Source organism: Phalacrocorax carbo, chromosome 20 (assembly GCF_963921805.1).
Source record: "Phalacrocorax carbo chromosome 20, bPhaCar2.1, whole genome shotgun sequence".
Lineage (NCBI taxonomy): Eukaryota > Metazoa > Chordata > Aves > Suliformes > Phalacrocoracidae > Phalacrocorax > Phalacrocorax carbo.
In genome coordinates, this window is record NC_087532.1 from 8,947,997 (window position 1) to 8,966,947 (window position 18,951).

The 18,951-nt window shown below is 48.9% G+C and overlaps 1 protein-coding gene across 8 annotated transcripts in view; it reads left to right on the forward strand.

The window, feature by feature from the left end:
* CCDC30 (coiled-coil domain containing 30) overlaps nt 1-18,951 on the forward strand; it is a 40,720-nt gene that overhangs the window by 18,267 nt on the left and 3,502 nt on the right. For 3 of the 8 annotated variants that reach the window (XM_064470358.1, XM_064470354.1, XM_064470359.1), the window contains 14 exons: nt 305-412; nt 848-954; nt 1,807-1,999; nt 6,432-6,530; nt 7,161-7,301; nt 8,855-8,998; nt 9,710-9,867; nt 10,918-11,164; nt 12,844-13,017; nt 13,339-13,548; nt 14,203-14,360; nt 15,313-15,460; nt 15,997-16,118; nt 17,179-17,320. In XM_064470358.1, the coding sequence (XP_064326428.1) occupies nt 305-412; nt 848-954; nt 1,807-1,999; nt 6,432-6,530; nt 7,161-7,301; nt 8,855-8,998; nt 9,710-9,867; nt 10,918-11,164; nt 12,844-13,017; nt 13,339-13,548; nt 14,203-14,360; nt 15,313-15,460; nt 15,997-16,118; nt 17,179-17,320 (2,151 nt within the window). The remainder of the gene's footprint in view (nt 1-304; nt 413-847; nt 955-1,806; nt 2,000-6,431; nt 6,531-7,160; nt 7,302-8,854; nt 8,999-9,709; nt 9,868-10,917; nt 11,165-12,843; nt 13,018-13,338; nt 13,549-14,202; nt 14,361-15,312; nt 15,461-15,996; nt 16,119-17,178; nt 17,321-18,951) is intronic. The other 5 variants (XM_064470355.1, XM_064470356.1, XM_064470357.1 and 2 more) reach the window with 5 other exon arrangements.

The following is an 18,951-nucleotide window of genomic DNA, read 5'->3' on the forward strand; positions in this document are numbered from 1 at the left end:
TCGGTCCCGTTCCCTAAAAAGGAACGTATGACATGCGCACGGTCAGTAGTTGAAGTAAATGAAGAAAAATCACTTACCCTTTGACGCAGCGCAGCATTCCCCCTTTTACTGCTCTTTACCTCTTTAAATAGTCTGAGGCCACCCAGCTGGAGCACCCACGTGATCTCAACCAATCCCTTGAGCTGAGTGGTTAATATTAATATATCTGCAGTTTATCTACAGCAGATTTGAGGGGAATCTTAATTCTCTAAGACAGCAAGATGAGCGTTCACCAAAAATAAAAGCAAATGGTTTCTTTTTGAAGGTTGAACAGCTCAAAGAGGAGATCTCTGAGTATCAGAAGAGCGAAAAGCAAGGGCTTCCATTGCCTGGACCAACCGAGACTGAAGAAACAGCAGGGTCCTTGCCGCAGGTATTCTCAAGGGCTTTTTGTTTGCTGTTCTAGAAAGCGAATTGAGCAAACGGGCCCCACCTGCACTTCAGCCCCATGCTGTAAATGAAGACGCACAGCCTGTGGTGCAGAAACATTTGTGTTTTCCTTTCTAAGTATATGTGAGTGCATCCTGTGCAGGCATGGCATAGGATTTATGCTGGCCATAACAAACACACTGATGTGTAGAGCATGTCTGTCGGCGTAAGCTAATACCCACTAGTGCCTTTTATTATTATGGGTCTTGGGGGGTTTTGCTCTATGGCTATTGGATTATCTAATGCAGGGAGATGAAGCAGATATAACTCATCTTTCCTAGCTCTGCCGTTCATTTATGAGAGATTCGGGTAGCTTTGGAATCATGTTGTGCTAAGCTTTCAGTCTTAATTATGTGCTAACTCTTAATTTTCTCTTCAGCCACAGGGCACAAAGGATGAAGGGAGGGTTGAAGGAGACCACGTTTCAGGCAAGGTTGGCTCCGATGAAGAAGACAGATATCAGAGTAGTGAAACACTTCATAAAAGGTGAGCAATCTAGAAATCCTCCTTTGCCTGTTGTATTTTCACGGTGGTTATCTGGCGCTCTGGTTGCTGGTATCCTGTCTTGCAGAGTGCATTTAAATATTGGGTTCTTTAGAACACTCTTGGGTACCAGCTTTGTTCCTCTGCTCCCAGATCAGAAAGTTCGGAGGTAATGCAGTCCTGAGGGGGTCCGTAGCCTTTGGTATCAAGAATGCGGGCTGATTTCTGGTACTTTCTCCAGCTTGTTTTTCTGAAAGAATAGGCTTGGGCTTTTGTGGCTCTCTGCAGACAAAAGTGTTGTTTTTGAAATTGTTTTGCTGCTGGGAAGATTTCTGTGGATTTGGTTCCTGTCCAGGGTGTACAGAGACAACTTGGCTTTCAGGCTTAAATGTGTAAACTGGGATATTTAAGGGAAGTCAAAGCTTCGTTCTCCTGTGGCCTGCTCAGGAAGCTGCTGCTGAGCCTCTCCTGGCAGGTTCGAGGAGGAAGAGGGGTGTGATCCCATCCCTCTGTCTGTTTTTTTTCCCCTTCAAATGCCCAAGCCTGTTCTTCCACCTAAAGCAGTTGAATATGCCGTTGCCTCTCAGCCCTTAGCATCCTAGCACCTCACCAGTTTTCTCCCCAGACCTTCATTGTTACCTGTGTAGAGCCCATCATCAATAATTCCCATGGTCGCCACCTAAATAAGAGCAGGCACAGGTTATGCTGGATGCAAAACTCAACATTAGCAGGACAGCAATATTCCACAGTGAAAAACACATTGGCTCTTCCTCACCAGTGGTGAGCCGTTGGGGTGTGTGTCAATGCTTTCACGTAGCAATTCTAGCCTTGGTGATGTTGGTCTTTGGTGCGTAGGTGCCGAGAGGTGATTGAAAACATCGAGGGCCAGAACTCACAGCTCCTTCACAAGCTGCAGAAACTGGAGCAGGAGCACGAGGATTTGGTTGAGCGCAATGAAGAGCTGGAATCAATTCTGGGAGAGACACAGATCCAAACCAAGCAGGAGAAGGAACAGTTTGAGAGTGAGATGGAGGGACTTCACCGGAAAGTAAGTAAGAAATGGAAGAAATACGATGTGGTTTTGTTTAATCCTAGTTGTTTTTCTCTCTGCATATTGATTAGTAAAATAAAATGATGTTTGACCTAAACCTGCATGCTCCTTTGTGTAGTTTGACAAGAAACACAACTAACAAAATCTGCTGGTTTCAGAAAAGAGGGGAAAAGAAGGAAAAAATTCCAGCAGTGAGTAAATGATGCTTGCTTGGAGGTGCAGATTCCCCCAGTGTTGCAGCAGCGTTGTTTTTGCAGCTCCTGGCCCCTCTCCTTGGTGCTTGGGCAAGCAGAGATAACTCGCTAACATACCTCCTGCATCCACAGGAGTGAGATCAGGCAACACCCCCTTCCTGTACAGCCTTTCTGTATGCGTGGGCTGTGCACCCTTCGGTTTCTTGGCTGAGCTGAAGCAAAGCCTCTTTGTTTCAAATTCAAGTTGCATCTTTTGCATCTTTTTTGCCCTGGAGCTATTTCTTCTGAACTTCTTGTAGCTCTTATTTCCCTTGAGAGGCTGTCCTAGATGGCATCAGTGCTCCTGACGGACGTCAGCCTCTGTCTCCTGCAGGAACTGCTTTTCCACATTGGACAGTTGTTTCTTCTGCCTGCAGTTCCCAGTGAGGAGCAAGTTCCAGGAAGCCCCAAGTCCTCTTGAGGCTCAGAAGAGAGGCAAGAGGTTGTTCTGAAGCCCATGAGCTGTCCAGTAACTTGGCACCCGTGACAGAAGCCCAGGCTTTGACTTGAATGTCTGACCCCTCTCCAGACCTGTCTGACAGATGAAAATTGCCAGTGTGGGACACTGATGGTCCTTAATCCCAGGAAAGGTCACCAGTTAAGCATGCTGAAGACAAAAGATTGCAGTTTTGGCTTTTCCCCAAGCACAGCATCTTGGAGACCTGTCAGCCCGTGTGACAAACGCTGAAGCTCTTCTGGGCGTGGGGGACCAGGATCTGCACTGCCTGGGGACATCCCTGCTGGAAATGACAAATTTGAGGAGACAGCGAGTTCCTCATCACCTGCTGTCTCTTGCTGCAGCATCTGCTGTTGAGTGGGGCAGGCTTGGCTGGACACACCTGTCTGAAGGGCTGTGGTAAGCTGAGTCATCTGGAGAAGCTCTGCTCAATCTTGATGAAGATGTGATCTCAGCAGTTTGTCTCTCTCTCCCGTGTCCGTCTTGATTTTTGGGCACCCTCAACCCAGGGCAGTCTGGATCTTTTCCTGTTAATAGGACAAGAACATTCAGATCATCCTTTGACTTCAGGAGGCTGATAGGAAGTCTGTTATTTCCACTCATTTGCATGTGACAGTCAGGGAACCTCTGGGAAATGGCAGAGATGAAGCACCATGTTGATTATCTGGTTTACCAGAACCATGGCAACATTAGAGGTCTCCTTGCAACACCTGCAGAGCCATCTCCATCCAGGTTTTGAGCTGAAGCTTCTTAGCCTGATGCTGCCTTTGTCAGAGTGGTCTTTAGCCTCGATTTCCTGGGTGGATTCTCCATTCCTCTGGGTGGCTTGTGACTGCTGGCTCTCAGGGAAAATACCGTCTGCAGCATCACTACCAGAATATGAGATCCCTTACAGACAGGGCAGCTGAAGAATTTATAGCCAGAGAGAACAGAGGAAGCCAGAAGTTGGTCTTGCTAGATGGGTAGGTGGGCTTTTCCCTCCAAAGGCAGGCTGAGGGCGTCTTTTCCTTTGGCCAAAGCCCTGCTGCTTGGCCAAGAGCTCTTCCTTGGGCGGAGTTGCCCTCTCCCCTCTGTCTGTGGTTAGAGATGCTCTCTGTAGTGGTCATGGTCCTGGATTGCCAGGCAGCAGGACCAGTCCGTACAGGACCTTGGATTTCTGAGGTGAGAAGGAAGGGCACACGCAGGTTTTCAGGGAGGAGCGAGCAGTGCTCGGATGTGTCCGTATGCTTGCTGTAGTGTTGAAACACGACGCAGGAGGTAGTACAAGTGAATGTTGAAGCCACACATTTCCAAGGTGAATTGTTCAAAGGAAGAAAAGATGAATTATTTATCAGTAGCCTCTGGTTGTGAGGAAAAAGTCTCTAAATACAGTGAAACAGACTGAAGGCACGTTCAGATATCTTAATTGGAGGATGCCAGCAGGCATCATGTTTCCAAGCGTGTAGCTGAGGAGCCAAGGGCAGGCTCTCTGATGGGAATGGCAAAAGGTCTGTGCACTGCGACTGTGCTTCTGTTTAAATGAGGGTTTTTTCAGCACACACTAAAATGTTTCCCACTTTCTCACTGAAGTAGAATAAACACAACCCTCCGCACATCAAACAAGATGCATTTTCAGTTTGGAGAAATCCCTTCTTCGCTCAGTGCCTTGTTAAACAGATCCCTGGGAACACTGCTCTGGGGGACGGGGAGCGCCAGGTAGCCAAGGAGATGCAAAGCATTTTGGCTGGCATGGGCTTGGCAGCCGCTGTGGCTGAAAAAGAGACAGAAAAGAGGCACACAGGGCAGTGGAGGAGAGATGGGCAGATTGTGGGATGGAAGAGGAGGAGGGTTAAACCTCAGCTAAATCCAGCATCTGCTCGGATGGAGGGCTGCAGAGCTGCACCCTTCCACTCCAAGGGGCTTTTGGGTGCCCTGGAGGTACTGAGGGAAGGGCTGCACGAAGGCAGGTGCGCTGGCGCCTGGAGAAAGGAGTGCTGCTGGGTGTTTGCCAGGCAGCCCCATGCGAGGAGGACTTGGAAGTCGTTTCTGTTTTGGCACACCTACAAAAATCTTGGCTGATTAGGCCACTGGCTCAGAACGAGGACACCAGGATACAATGTGAGTATTGTTCTGCTGTTGGCATGAGACTTATGTACACAACTTAAATGGTTAGAAGTTAGGGGCTTGGAGGAGAAATTAGCAAAATGATGGAAATGCATAGCTGGGTATCAACTTTGACCTTTCTGTTGGCTGGGGGCTGGGGAGAGGAGGTTTATTGTGCTTTTGAGATCCCTTCCACAGCTCTAATGTCCTGTTGAACCTGAAACTATCATGTAGTCATGCAAGAGGAGAGGGGTTTATTGCCCCCTAGCTCTTTTGTAAGAGGGCTGGTTGTTTCACCCCACCCATTGCCTTTTAACACCTAGGTTGGATAACATCATCTGCCTTTAAAAAGCAGTATCGCAGCAGCTTTCCTCTTAGAGGTGATTCCCTGCTGGGAGCTTCAAGAGAGCCATCTCGTGCCTGAAGCCTGTTAGTGAAAGCAAAGCTCCCGGGCTTTGACATGCTGCTTTGTAATCACTTTAAATGGACTGGGATTGGCGGAGACTTGGCACTTCTTCGGCTTTGGCTTGCCGTTGGAAAGGAATGAAAAATGATCTCTGAATAAGTGCAAAGAAAGGAGTGTGAGAAAGGCATCTTACACGCTTCACCATGCACTCGTCTGTATGAGCGGGACGGTGGGTGGTGTTTGTGTGGGTGCAGGGTACGCTGTGTACTGATGAAGCTGAGCTCCATCAGCAGCTGGACTTCATCTCCTTCCAGTGTCCCCGCTTGCTCTGCTGCCTTGTGCAGTGAAAGCCCAGCTCGGGCAGGGGGGAGGCCAGCTTGGTGGTTTAGAAATAAGAAAACCAGCACAAACTTTCTTCTGAGCATAAGGAGCTGAAAGGAAAGGCTGCTGAAAGCCGTGCTGGCTGGCGGCGGAGCAGAGTGGCTGTGAGCGCCAAGACTTGGATTTTGCAAAAGGGGCTGCAGGAACTGTAACTGGGAGGAAAAGTTGGACTGCTCCTAGCTCCTTTAAGCCCTTTAAAACTGCAGGACTAATAATCATTCCCATGAGATCCCCCACAAGGGTAGAGGCCTCAGGGGGGATGGTGTAAATGCAGAGTGAGCACTTGTCCAGACAAGCTCTTTTCTGCCAGGAGAAGTACAGAGGTCAGTGTTTTGCTGGCTCAAGTCGAAGAGTCCTTGTAGCATTGCAGGAGGGAGTTACGGCCCCCTTTGGGAGGTGGAGAGACCAGGACTTGTGCTGGTGGACCGGGTCCAGCATCTGCTTGGATGAGATCAGCTGCAGGGAAGTGAGTGCTGCAAAAGCATGGGAAAGGAGGATGGCCCATGATATAAACCAGGGTCTCGTGGGGTCCTCTGTGTTGGGAGAGCAGCATGCAGACAGCCCACAAGCTGTGGAGGCCTTCAATTTTCACCATATGTCTGGGTTGTTTCTCTCCTTTTGTGGAGCAGGGCTTTTTCATTTTCTGACTTGACCTTGGACGGCCTCTTCACTCTTTGAAGCAGCAGGATGAAAGATGTGAGCAGGAGTTAGCCCATGCTGGCGGCTCTCCACGTCCCCTCCTACTCCTCGCTTCCAAACATGGGGCTCATTCTGTAATAGCAGCGCAAGGAGCAATTTAGTAGTAGTTGTGCATTTAGTACTAGTGGTGAGTACTGGTTTGGTTTTAACGTGTGGTTTGTCTATGTTAAGATCACAAGTTTAGAAACAGAGTTACTTGAAGTGCAGAAGAGCAAAGCTGACATGAGTGGGGAAGAGCAGGCATCGTCTGGAACACAAGAGATGCAAGAGGTAAGAGGCTTTCCTTGGGAAAGTGTTTTGTTTAGAAACATATTAAATGAGCATCTCCTGTGAATGCTCTTTGTCACCATCTTCTGAGGGTTTGTAGCCCATCAGCTCATGCAAGACAGGGGGATGCCTTTGGAGGAAAGCAGCTAACACGCCAATATTGTCCCCCTGCTAACTCATCTCTTATGAAGTTGTCTTGCCTTCGGCGCCGCGGAGCTTGCTGACTTCCCGGCCTGGGGGCGAAGGGTTTACACGTGTAAAGGTGCTTGACTCTTGTTTAGTGAAACCTAGGCAGTGTGTAGGTACGTTTACAAGGCTGTTTCCCAGCTGGTTTTGGGCTGACTGCTGTTGATTTGTTACTTGCCAGCCAGACAATTGGATCTGCCAGGTGTCTAAGCCAGACAGAGCTTGTTACATGTGGGGAAACACCTTCCCAAGGTATCTTGGGTCACATGGAGGCTCCAGGCCTTCAGAGATGTCCAGCTAGGCCTGGGTATAAGGTGCAGGAATCTTGCTGGCAACTTTTGAGGATAGTTTTTCCTATCCTTTTTCTAGAAGACATGTTTTCTATAATTTCTTTTTTGCGAGAATAAATGATACTGTAAAAGTGACTCCTAATTTTGGTTGTTCCAGATGCTGGAAAGCTGTCAGGAAACAATAGAAAAGTTGGGAAGTCAGCTGGGAGAGCGGAGAGAACGGAGGAAGCAACTCGCATCTGAGCTTGAACTGTTACGAGAAGATCTGAAGGCTGAGAAGGTGGTATTGGGCAGCCAGGTACATACAGCTCCTATGGTGGGACTCCCTGCAGGAGGCAGTTGCCTTTTGTGACTCCATAAAACATCCCCAGTTGCCCCCTAAGAGTGTTGCTTAACTTCTCTTGATGTGTTTCTCTAGTCCAGCCAATTTCAAAGCTGCTTTTGTAGATGGTTTGAAATCCATCTGGCTTAATAGAACTGTCTCTAACTCCCTAATTCATATTTCCTTTCAGTGAATATAACAACAAAACAGTGATTCAAAGTTTGTAGCCGAAGTCCCCTTCTCTAGAGGGCAAAGTGGAAGTTTTCAGACTCAGGTTGCAGAGTTATTTGTGACCGTAAGGCTCATGTGCACTTCGCACACAAAGCACGCTTTGCACGAAGCGATGTAACTGCTAGGTAGACTGCTGGCGGGTTTATCTCTGCCGGGAGAGCTGCTGGTGCTCTCGCCTTCCAGTTAGGCCATAGAGGAGACGGAGCGTGTGATGCCAGCAAAATTACACAAGGGCTGGCACAGACACAGGCAGGATAGGGGCTGAAAAGTAGGCTAAAAATTTAGGAAAGCTGCAGATCTGTGGCCTGGATCAGGCAGACAAGGGGGACCTGAGGGAGACTGGCAGAGGCAGGGTTTACATCTATTACAAACCCCAGTTTTTAGCTCTCTGAGAGGCCTTAAACCATATCACTCCTTGAACGTTAAGTCCTGAACTGTTGGCGTAACTGCACATACGTAAGAATTTTACTGGAGGAACAGTGGCATCTAGAGGACAGGACTTTTGTAGTGCTGTTAGGCAACACATTCACATTGTGAAAGCTCGGGATGCAGACCAAGCCTTGCCAAGGAGCGGATTAGGAAGGGGCGAGGTCGGTCTGTGAATGTGCTTATGAAAAGGAATTGTCTGATTTGGGGGATGATGGGGAAAACGGCAACAGTCACTCTTGAACTTCTGAGATGCAAAGGTTAAATCTACTCATGGTCCAGGGACCTTTTAATCGAAGTCATGCATCCCTGTAAGTTTGGTTAGAATTCAGCCACCAGTTGCCTAAAGTTGCTTAAGGTGGTTTTGCCTAAGGAGGGGACTGTTTTGCAATCAAGAGGATCATGAGATGAAATCCAAGGACCTGTTTTAGACCGGACAGCTGTATCGGTCTTTAAAAAAAAGAGAACTTTGCATGTGCATGGTGGGATTCCTGACTTCACAAATGGCTTCATTTCCTTTTGCTAGAGTATCTGTATTGGGACGAATCGTTTACTGAGAGCTGGAAGTTAGCTTGGTGTGAAGTCATCGGGTTCTCATGGGTGATACTCACCTGGAGGACCTGATCTGAGCTTGTTCAATGTTGTGTTTGTCAGTACATGCAACACACAGAACGGGCAAGTAAATTGGATAGTATTTTTTTCTTGTAAATTTTAATGATGCACTATGAACTGATGCTCTGCACAGGGCTCTTTGCATTTGCTTGGAGGTCTTGTTTTTAAGAGGTTTTGGGGCATTTGAGAGGAGAAAGCTTTTTCTGAGCTTGTAGTCAGTGGTGTATTACATCTGCTAACTCCTCTTGTTTCCTCACCAGGAACAAACTTTGCCTGACTCAAAATCAGAGTTTGCAAACCATTGTAATAACTTCCCGAGTCTCCAAAGAACACCAGCAAGCAGGGATCTCATTAATGTACCCCATGAGAAGCTACAAAAAGATAATGCTTTGTTAGATACAGAGGTGAGGAATGTAAAGAAATCCCCGCTGCTCTGGTGCCTGGTGCAGATGGGAACCGCTAGTGTATTGCTCAAATACAAATAAATTTATCTTGGTGTAGATAAGAAGACCTGGAATTGAAATATTTGTGGTAGCATACGCTCAGGAGGAGCTATTGATTAAAAAGCTTTAGGAATCAAAGTCATTGCTAGCGTGGACTTAATAGCATTTTTCTTTGTAGGATTTTGTTTCACCACTGCTTAGAAGGGGATATTAGTCTAGGCAGATTCTGGTTCCAGTCCTGTCTGGGAGTTGCCTGGCGCTAAGGAATTAGGTGACATTGACAGCAGAGAGCAGCCGTCTGTAGAAAGTTGTTTTGGGCTGACTTGGATGGAGGATGCTGTCTGTGAGAGACAGCGAGTACGTACCTTACACTCTTCCTGTTTTTTCCAAGAATTGCTAGTTTTGAAAAGAAATATGGCACATGATATAAACCCCTGAGAACAACAGAAGAAATCAAATACAGAAATGTGATTTGATCATAGTTTACATGCAGCTACTTCCCATGCAGAAAAAAGGACTTCCATGTGTATCTTCGGGGGTGAAGAACTACAATAATTTAGCTACAGAATCACAAGACCTGTCTTGATGAAGTTCCCAGATTGCCTTGTACTGCTCGAAAGGTTTCCACAAGACCAAAGAAAATCAAAGTCGTGGTGTTTTCTGACCTTACAGGTCTCTGAACTCCTACAAGAAAGAGAACAGATTAACAAACTCGAGCAGAAACGTGAAGAACTATGTACAGATGAAAGGATGTATGAAGAACAGATGGCTAAAGTAGTATTTTTGGAAGAACAGATCAAAAACTTGAGGGATGAACAAGAACTGCTCTGGTAAACCTTAACAAGGCCTGTGGTACTTTCTGCTCATTATCTTTGCTGACTAATTGTTTAGTCTTTTAAAAATCCCTGTTGTGCTGCTTCTGGCAAAAATGGGCACAGCAGCTTTGTGTTTTCCTTATCAGGTAGTTGTCTCTCTGTAGAGATTTTGGTGAATAAGCATTTCCCTCAATGCCATCATGATCAGTTAGGAGTAAACCTTTTTGGTTTTTTCAGCTATTCCAGATTCTGAACAGCATAAATGAGAGCTGCCCGTAGGGAGGAGGTTCTGCTCTTGGAAAGAGGTAGTATTCGGACTAAGACGGTCCCAAAAAGCTCCCATCCTGGGCTTGGGCTCCTTGGGGCTAACTGCTGCCAGCAGCCGATGATTTGCACCCTGCTGTGGATTTTGGTTGTCCTTGGAGGGCAGGTGTCATCAGGCGTCGGGGCTGGAGATAGAGCTCTCATGGGTCCCGACTCCCCTTTGTCAGCAGAGCAATACAAATTTGGAGTTGGAGCATCCGTGCTCAGGCTCTTACTAGTAAGTAAAAGCTTGGATTAAGTCCAGTATATTCAGCTCAACTACCTGGATACCTACCTACTGAGATAAAGTAAAACCAGGATAAGACAGGTAGGTTGGCTTATAGGGACGTGTAGTTTGGATTGAGATAAGTGAGACAGCTCGGTCGGGAGACCTGAGCCCGTGCTTCCATACAGCGAGGCGTTGCGCGAGTGCTTCTGTGCCGCTCGTGAGCGCAGACAGCTCACGCGGCCCTTCCCAGCGTTTCCTTAGCCAGCAGTTAACCTGCTCATGAATGACCGAGAGCTGACCTTCTGGACACATGGGTTTGTTTTGTTTTTTTTGTGGGTCAGTGTCCAGGGGAGACTGACCCTTGCCCAGAACTGCTAGATGCAGGGCTAAATCCCCTTTGGAGCCTCCTGAGACACTCGAGTGTTGCCTTGAGCGTTTCACTGGACTCTCGTATCCCAGATTTTTTCCCTTCAGAGGGTTGTTTCCCTTGGATGTGCGTAGTTATCTTTCTCCTTTACTATTTCTCCTTCAAGTTCTGAATTACTGGAAAGCAACAAGAAGCGGGAGGAGCTAGAAAAGCAGCTAAAAGAGAGCAATGAAGAAAAACGGTTGTTACTGGAGGAAATTGCTCAGCTAAAACAAGATATCCTGACTACCCAGGAGCAGGGCAACAGCACGCTTGAAGAGACTTTGAGGATGAATCAAGGCATGGTGCATAGAGAGAACAGGTTTCTCGTGTCGCGGAGCTCTGCAGGCAGTTTAGATGGGAGCATTGAACAGGTATGGGCAGCTTTGCCATCTGCACCGTACTTTTTTTTTTTTTTTTTTCACTTATTTAGTGGCAAAACCTAATTAAAGTGTACTGGAAGCCAGTCCTTGCAGTACTGTGGTGTTAGTATGCTGGGGGAGACGAGAGGCTGACTGATTTGCTTGGGGAAAATGTTTGGAAATTAGGAATGTCATAATTTCATTCCGTCATGTTTTTGGACATAGAGGGAACTTGGATAAACTGAATGGCCCCCTTAATACATGTGAAAGAAATAAGTTATACAGTCCTTAAAATGACATTTTAAAAACTTTTGGAGCTCTTTCTCAGCTCCTTTTTGGAGTGTGAGCGATAGAGCTGGCTTGCTGTTCCCACAATGGTCGTGCTTTTGCTGTAGGCAGAAGCTGTTCCGCTTCCCTGCTGCTCCTTGTGATATTCTGCTCTTACAGTGCTTGAACCCCTTCCACAGCCGCTGCCCCGCAGTGGCAGCTCTCAGGCAGCTGGGTTTTGCTGCAGCCCTGTCCCTGTGTCTCAGTTACTGCTCTCCGATTGCTCTCCCAGCTGGCAGGCAAGACCCCTGTTAGTCACTACGTTTAGCTGTGCTTTAAATGCAATTTATTCAACTTTCTTACCGCGTGACATAAAAAAGAAGAGCAGCTAGCACTACCAAAAGGGGAAGAAGTGATGAAGGTACCCAGGATGGGGGGTCTGAGGAGGAGCAAGGTTTATATGCAAGCAAGGGTTTGGAGGAGAAGAGAGGACATGGTGGCCTGTAGGGAGGAGTGGGAGTGGAAAGGAGAGGATCAAAGTTGTGCTGATACCAAGAAGAAGCAAATCTGTACAGTTAGAGCAGACCAAAGCAAGATATGAGGAGCAGAGGGGATGCTGAAAAGGATCCTGATAGAAGCAGGTGGGGGAAAGAAAAAAAACCTACAAAACCTAACTGATCTCAAGGACAAGTGACATTATCAGATCACACAGTGCTGGATCAAGATTTCCCAGCTTGGGAATTTATCTGGGGATTTACCTGAGAAGGGAAGCTTCCTCTTCAGTGGATTTCATCTGGTCCCAGGAACAGAGGGTGAAGATGCAAAGCGGGAATGCAGATCAACAGATGGCTGAAGTGACGCTGGGCAGAAGGGTTTTGGTACACCAAATATGGGAAGGACTTTTAGTCTGTGTACAAGGCACTTGGATGAACCAAAGAGCTCGATTATCTTCTGAAAGCTGTCGGTGATCACCTCGTGGTGTCCAGGCTGCTGTTGCCTTGTGCCAGCATGTCCTTCCCTGTACCCCTGCCAGGACTCGCTTTGTTCCTGCTGCCTGTGGGAGTTGGGGCTGGATGTGGCCCTCCTGCGTAGTTGCCATAGTGAGACTCTGGCACAAGAGTTAAGAGTAACCCGGGTGGTTTTGCTTTTGCTTGACAGGTCAGTTTTAACAGGGTTTTGTTCCCTCATCTGGGTTATTGCATCTTCTCCCTCGACCTCAAGGATTGTATTGGCTTCTCTGAGGGGATGGACAGGGTAGGGAGCAGGGCATAGTGCGGGGCAGAAGAAATGCTTGCCTTCACTCATCATCCTACTTAAATGCCCTTAAATCCTACTGGCATACCTGTACCTTTCTTACTTACCAGTCTTTATCCTTCCTTGAAGTTAATTTCCATGTAACCTTTGTTGTTCTGCTGTTCCTGCAGAGTCTGTCCGACGAGAGATTCCAGCAGCAGGAGGAAAAAATGCAGCAACTGCGGCAGGACTTGCGTCGCGTTCAGAACTTGTGCAGCTCAGCCGAGAGGGAGCTGAGGTACGAAAGGGAGAAGAACATCGACTTACAAAAGCAAAACCTCTTGCTGCAACAGGAATGCACCAAGGTAGGAGCAGAGCAGGGAGGTCTGTTTGAAGACAGCATCACGTTGTTTTACAAGCTATGGGAGGTCTGAGGTGCTGATTTCGACAGGCTGAACCTCATTTACATTTGACTGCGCAGTACCTGGGGCTCTCAAGCTGCTCTGTATCAGCTTCACCGAAATGGCACTGCCTCCACATAAAACTTTGTGTGTGTTGCACTTGCTCCCTGTATTTCTCTCTTTTTCTTGTTCACTCTCTGGTAATCCTGTTGCCCCTTTCCTAACCAGGGAACTTGAGATGGTGTACGTTGAAGTGCAAACTTGATTTCTTCTTCTGAAACTCAGGTCAAAGCTGAGCTGAAGCAAGCCCGGTCAAAACTTTTGGACACAACTGAAACATGCTCCTCTCTCTCAGCACAGTGGGAAAAAAGCCAGCAGAAGGTCAAAGAACTCGAACAAGAGCTCTTGAAGCGTTCCCAGGCTGATAAACTGCAGAGCAGTCTGCAAGAAAAACTTGCACAGGAGAAATCCAAAGTATGTGAAGCACAAAAAAAGGTAACTCGTCAGTGTGAACTAAGTTAACGGGAGGTATGTTCTTAGCCATTTCATGCAGCTGTAGTTCAGAAAAAAGCATGAGCACCAGCACCTCATGAATTGGTTTCCTCAAGTCCATTTTGAGATCACTTGGATAAATATATTAGGAAAAATCTCTGTTATTAGTGGGAGCATAATCAAGACAATAGAAGCCAAATCTGGTGGCTCAGGTCCTGTCTCTAACGCTCTGAGAACACTGGCGGTAGGGCTGGCAGGCACCGGGAGCCCAGATCATGTTCTTCCTGAGGAGATGTGCTGCTGTTTGCTATCTGGTATACTGCAAAAGCTTGTGTTTTCCATGGCATCTATTCTGCTGCGTTCCTGCACTAACCGTTGGATTTACTTTTGAAGTGTGCAGGGTCATGTCAGGTGCAAAAAGGATTGCTGCTAATTCGTGACACAGTATCTGATCCGAGATCTGGTAGCCCTTGGAAAGGCTTTACTTTTAATGGACTTTGTTGCAAGTCAGATGCCGAAGTACTTTTGAGTAGAAGCAAGCAAATCTTTCATTCCCATGACTCAGATACTGAGGGATCAAAGGGATCTGAATCCTTTGGATTCAGATACTGGCCTATAAATGCAGAAAGTTTAATCCGTGTCCAATTTTAATCCGAGATTTCAAAACTCCAGCAAAAGCTAAAAGATTCCCAACACCAACTCCTGCTGGCAGAGGCTCGTGTTTCAGACAAGAAACTCCTGGAGGAGGAACTGAAGGACGCCCGAGAAAATGAAGCTCGTGTGCAGCAGGAACTTCACGAGGAGCAGCTGAAAAGGTACCCAGAGCTGGGTAAGACCTGTTCTGCGTGTGGCAGGCAGGTGTGTGCCAGCAAATGCTGCTGTGCCAGCCTGTCAGCAACCTCCTGCCGCTCCATGCCTAGCCCAAGGTGGGCTCACAGTCACTGCACCAGTGGTTTTGCTTCCTATCTCTCCTTTCAACCTGCTGGTGTCCCTGGCAGAGCTCCACAGGGTCCCTTCTTTATGAGATTTAAAAGATTTTTGGGGACTTCAGCTGTGTCAGAAGGTGTGTGGCTGCTCCGGCCAGCCCAGGGATTTGGTTTACCCTCTACATGCCAGCAGTCCCCTTCCTTGTGCAGCTGGGATCGATGATCCCCGATACTTCATGCACCCTTGCACGTGCCATTGCGACACGGGGACAAGCAGGAGGTAGGGATTTCTTTCAGTACAGTTGTCCAATACTTTCAGTACTGAATTTTTTCAGTGCTGCCCAGGGAAGGTGCATAGCAGTGTGGTGATGTGTTTAGATTGCAGCCAGCCTTGAATTCATGGTGGCACATCACGTTTAGCCTGGAGAAGAGGAGGCTGAAGGGAGACCTTATCGCTCTCTGCAACTCCCTGAAAGGGGGCTGGAGTGAGGTGGGGGTTGGTCTCTTCTCCCAAGAAACAAGCAATAGGATGAGAGGAAATGGCCTCAGGCTGCGTCAGGGGAGGTTTAGGTTGGATATGAGGGAAAATGTCTTCACTGCCAGAGCGGTCAGGCCCTGGCACAGGCTGCCCAGAGAGGTGGGGGAGTCACCATCCCTGGCGTGTTCAAAAAACATGTAGACGTGGCACTTGGGGACATGGTTTAGGAGGCCTCGGGGCGTTGGGTTGGCGGTTGGACTTGATGATTTTAGAGGTCTTTTCCAGCCTTAATGATTCTGTGATTCTATGATCACGGGCTGGCCTCCACATCGGTGTCTCACTGTCACGCCGACATGCTTTTAGGAAGCTCCTGGAGCAGCAGGTGGAGGAGCTGCGGCAGCAGCTCCGTCATTCGCGGGAGACGGAGGCGTCGCTGGCCAAGATGCACGTAGAGCTGCAGGCCAAGACTCTGCATGTCTTAGAAGATGAGCGGAAAACTGACTCAAGTGAGGTGAGCTGCAGCACGGATGGATCCTCATCACCCAAGGGGATGCTGTGCTGGTGGGTGACGCCAGAGCAGACCACTGAGCTCTAGAGGGAAACGGGACCATCTAAGTGTGAAATCTGTCCTGGGAACTTCTGAAATAGGGTCAAATCCAGTCAGGTGCTGAGCCTTATGTAGGCTTCCTGTGGATGCAGCACTGAGGGCACAGGAGGAGGGCTTGATGGCTTCTCCCCTCCTCCCTTTCCCTTTTCTTGCAGAGCAGGGAGCTTTTTGCAGGAAAATTTTAGCAGAGTCCGCTGTCTGGGAGGATGCACTACCTCTCTCTGCCCTCTTGAAGCCTAGAGCCCCCCAGCAGCACAGACATCCATGCTCCCCTTCTTTAAGGGGAGGAGGCAGTGGCCTTGGCATGTAGAATGGATGGATATTATCTGTAGTGGGAACCACAAGGATGACAGAGAAGCTTTGTTGACCAGACGGAAAGGAGGCAGAGGGACTCCTACAGCTGAGGACACACACACAAATGAAAAATAGTTGTTTTCCAGCACCTCCAGTGTCAGAAGGAGAACCAGAAGCTTTCAGAGCAACTTTCACTGCTGAAGGAGGAAAACAAGGCCCTTTACGAGGAAGGAGTCCGTCTCCTGAACCAGAAGGATCTATTTGTCAGGTAATGACTGAAGCAGCCGGGGATATGTAGACACAAAAAAACCTACCCAGGAATTGCTGTTTATGTGCCTGGATTTTACTGTTCTGCAGCCTTTCTTGTCTCTCCTGTTCAAGGCATTTAGATCTGCCTTAACTGCATTGGGGGGCGTCAGGTTATGCTGTCCATCGCATGCCTGCTGTCTGTTCTCCTTGGCAGCTAGAGGCAGTGCAGAAAACAAGGGGCTGCCTAGGGAGGGCTGCGGGTGCGGCTGTTTAGGGTCTGGCATTGGCAGGGATGCTCCATGGAACTGCTTATTTCTCCCCAGAGTACTTTTGATCTAATTTGAAGCACGGTAGCCTTTTTGTCATAAGTTTTGAGAAAACTTGGGCAAATGTCCCTTATATGGTAGAGATTTATCTTTTTTGTGACATTATTTTCCCTTCTATCCTGGCTGGATAAAAATAAACAAGAGCACTGCCTAAATGGGACAAGTTTGAGGGGAAGAGCAATGATCACAAGTCTCAGCAGCCACAAGTATTTAACCCCAGTGTTGCAGCTTCAAGAAGCAGCAACCTCCTTTGCCTGACCCTTGCTGTTTAGGATTCTTCTTTGTCTGCCTTTTTCCCCCAGACACAAGTACTTCCCCTTAACCACCCACATCCCCACCCAAACAAACAGCTTGCCCCCACTTACCCTTTCCCTGTTACTTCCAGTTTTGGTGACTTTATAACCCTGTTTTGTATAAAGGGCTGAGGAGGCGAGCACAAAGATTTGTAAAGCTTGGAGTCAGTTTTAGGAATGCTTTGGGTCTTTTTCCCTCAATCAATTTCCATTTGGTTGACACTTAACAATATAACCATTGCAATAAAAAAACTCCCCCCAAACTGATCGATGAGAGATATAGTCCTGAAAGTCAGTGTGCTCATTCTGCCTTTAGCAGTGCAGCCAAAAGGAGCTGGGTAGATGGCTGAGGCTCCCAGTTCAGGCTTTGAAGAGCCTGAATCCCCTGCCATCTCCTGCCTTGCTCTTGACCCAGAACACAAAAGTACTTCACAGCCTGATGCTTGTCTCTCTGCCTCAGGAAATATAACGAAATGCAGCTCCGCCACAAAGACAAGATCCGCAGAGCCAAAGAGACCTTTATCCACGAGGTGAAACAAAGGGACAGCAGAATTAAGCAGCTTGAAAATGAGCTCAGCGAGTCAAAGCTTCAAGTGGAAAAGGTGAGAGGGTTTCTCCCATGAGGGAAGGCAGTGGATGATGTCTACCTCTATTTCAGCAGGGCTTTTGACACTGTCTCCCGTAACACCCTCACAGGTGAGCTTAGGGAGTGTGGGTTAGATGAGAGGACAGTGAGGTGGATTGGGAACTGGATGACAGAGCTCAGAGGGTTGTGATCAACAGAGCAGAGTCTGGTTGGAGGCCCGTAACTAGCGGTGTTCCCCAGGGGTCTGTGCTGGGTCCAGCCCTGTTCAACGTGTTCATCAGTGACCTGGACGAAGGGACAGAGCGTCCCCTCAGCAAGTTCGCTGACGGTACCGAGCTGGGAGGAGCGGCTGACGCACCAGAGGCTGTGCTGGCACCCAGCGAGGGCTGGCCAGGCTGGAGAGCTGGGCCCAGGGGAACCTCATGGGATTCAGCAAGAGCAAGTGCAGGGTCCTGCCCCTGGGGAGGAACAACCCCCCGCACCAGCACAGGCTGGGGGGGACCTGCTGGAGAGCGGCTCTGCTGAGAGGCCCTGGGGGTGCTGGGGGGCAGCGAGGTGACCCTGAGCCAGCACCGGGCCCTTGGGGCCAAGGGGGCCAGCGGTGCCCTGGGGGGCATGGAAAGGCGTGTGGGCAGCAGGGCGAGGGAGGTTCTCCTCCCCCTCTGCTCTGCCCCAGTGAGGCCACATCTGGGGGCTGCGTCCAGTTCTGGGCCCCCCAGTTCAAGAAGGGCAGGGAGCTGCTGGAGCAAGGCCAGCGCAGAGCTGCCAAGGGGATCAGGGGCTGGAGCATCTCCCTGGTGAGGAAAGGCTGAGAGACCTGGGCTTGTTCAGCCTGGAGAAGAGAAGGCTGAGGGGGGATCTCATCAGTACCTATAAATGTCTGAAGGGTGGGTGTCAGGGGGATGGGGCCGGGCTCTTTTCAGCGGTGCCCAACGCCAGGCCAAGGGGCCACGGGCACAAGCTGGAACACGGGAAGCTCCCCCTGAACATGAGGACAAACCCCTTCCCTGTGCGGGTGCCAGAGCAGGGGCACAGGCTGCCCAGAGAGGCTGTGGGGTCCCTTCCCTGGAGACATTCACCCCCCACCTGGACGCGGCCCTGTGCCCCTGCTCTGGGGGTGCCTGCTCCAGCAGGGGGAGCAGGGTGATCTCCAGAGGTCCCTTCCAACTGCCACCATGCTGTGATTCTGTGAAGGCAGCGGAGCAGGCTACAGTGTGCCTGCAGGAGCATCTCTTTTTCCAGAAAGAAATGCAGTTTAGGAAAAAAAGGAATGAGGCTTAGGAGCAGCTGGTTTTCAGGCAACAGGGTTGCACTGTTGAACAGCCAGACAGTTGCAGCATGGGGAGCTCTGCCTGATGTGCTGCTCCTGCTCTGTGCGCAGGATTGATGCTGCCCTGGGAAACAACCAGCAGTGCCAAAGGGCTCCAGCCCATCCCTGTAGGAACAAAAAGCCAAAAGGGAATTCCTGGCTCAGGTTTGCCCTCAGCGGGGAACCCACGTCCTCAGATCCCATTCAGAAACTGCCTAAGCTCTATCTTCTTTTGCCTCAGAAATATTGCTGCTGGGAAGTGGCTCAAAAGCCTCTTTTTGGGGTGTGTTACATGAAACAGCATATCACTTCTAGGAGTGAACATGCTTGATGGTGAC